We start from the raw sequence: 1,264 nt of genomic DNA, 5'->3' as shown, positions 1-1,264 counted from the left end.
AGGAATGAAGGTAAGACCAGGGACACACGGGACAGCCTTGGCGGACAGCCCAGGTCCGCCCCCATCATCTTCATTCACTCAGCAAACACCTGTCGAGCACCTACTGTGCGCCAGGCTCTATCATGAGGGTCACGGAGATGAATAAGCCATGGCCCTTGCCCAGGGGACCCTTCTGTACCCTTTTCCTGGAGTGGCACCCTGGTGGTGGCCGGCCCAGCCGGGATCCTCTCATTTTGCCTTCTCCCTGGGGCAGGCAGGCCTCTCTGGATCCTGAGTTCCTGAGCAGACCCCAGTCCCAGCTTCCCACCTCGAGAACCCCCTGCTTCACATGGGAGCCTAGTGGAGACCAGGGGTGGGGGGTCTAGATGTGGCTTTCTCTGTGAAGCCTCCCCAGTCCCAGCTGCTGCAGGAGGCGGGGGGCTGCCCCGAGGCCTGTCACGAGGGGGCCTTGTGCTCTGAACAGCATGCGGGCAGTGTTGGCATACTCCTGGACTTTGAACAGCCCCCCTGTGCTCGGAGCCTGCAGTCGGAGGCTGAAGGGGCTGCCCGGGAGGAGGAGGAGGAAGAACAGGCCTTTCAGGTCTCCCTGGAGGACCTGGCAGGGCATGAAGTCCACGAGCAGGGGGCTGGGCCAGAGCCCCCAGGCGAGGAGGAGCAGGAGGACAGCCTGGCAGTGGCGGAGCAGGTAGCTGACTTTGCCAGCTCCCTGCTGGCCGCCCTGCACTGCTGGCACTATCGGGCCAACGCTTTACTTTTCTCCCGGGGCGCTATGGTGAGGTGTCTCTTCGATCTCCCCCTCCTCCTTGCATGCCCCCTGGCACGCGCATGCCCGTCCAAGAGTCCCCTCCCCTGCCCTTCTCACCCCTCCGTCCTTGTTCCTTCCTTCCTGCCATCAGCACTTCTTAACACCTTGCTCACTGTCACGCCCTGGTGAGCCCCTGGCATTCGTTGTTCCAGCACTGGGTGCCAACCAGCATGCTACTCAATGGGCATGACTAATGGGGCACGGTTGGGGGAGGGGGAGAGGCCAGCACACAGGGAGCCGCATGCCTGGCAGGGATTTCTGGGGGTTTTTTTGTGTTTTTTTTTTGCGGTACGCGGGCCTCTCACCGTTGTGGCCTCTCCCATTGCGGAGCACAGGCTCCAGATGCGCAGGCTCAGCGGCCATGGCTCGCGGGCCCAGCCGCTCCGCAGCATGTGGGATCTTCCCGGACCGGGGCACGAACCTGTGTCCCCTGCATCGGCAGGCGGACTCTCAACCACT

General features: G+C 63.1%; 1 protein-coding gene across 1 annotated transcript in view; it reads left to right on the top strand.

The window, feature by feature from the left end:
• Window positions 1-1,264, top strand: part of PLEKHG3 (pleckstrin homology and RhoGEF domain containing G3) — a 15,641-nt gene that overhangs the window by 9,160 nt on the left and 5,217 nt on the right. Inside the window, exon 14 of the mRNA XM_007449033.1 lies at window positions 366-772. Within this exon, the coding sequence (XP_007449095.1) occupies window positions 366-772 (407 nt within the window). The remainder of the gene's footprint in view (window positions 1-365; window positions 773-1,264) is intronic.

This window comes from Lipotes vexillifer, unplaced genomic scaffold, assembly GCF_000442215.2.
Source record: "Lipotes vexillifer unplaced genomic scaffold, Lipotes_vexillifer_v1.1 scaffold629, whole genome shotgun sequence".
Taxonomy (NCBI): Eukaryota; Metazoa; Chordata; class Mammalia; order Artiodactyla; family Lipotidae; genus Lipotes; species Lipotes vexillifer.
Note: the sequence above shows the minus strand (reverse complement) of the source record. Positions and strands in the feature narration are given on the sequence as shown.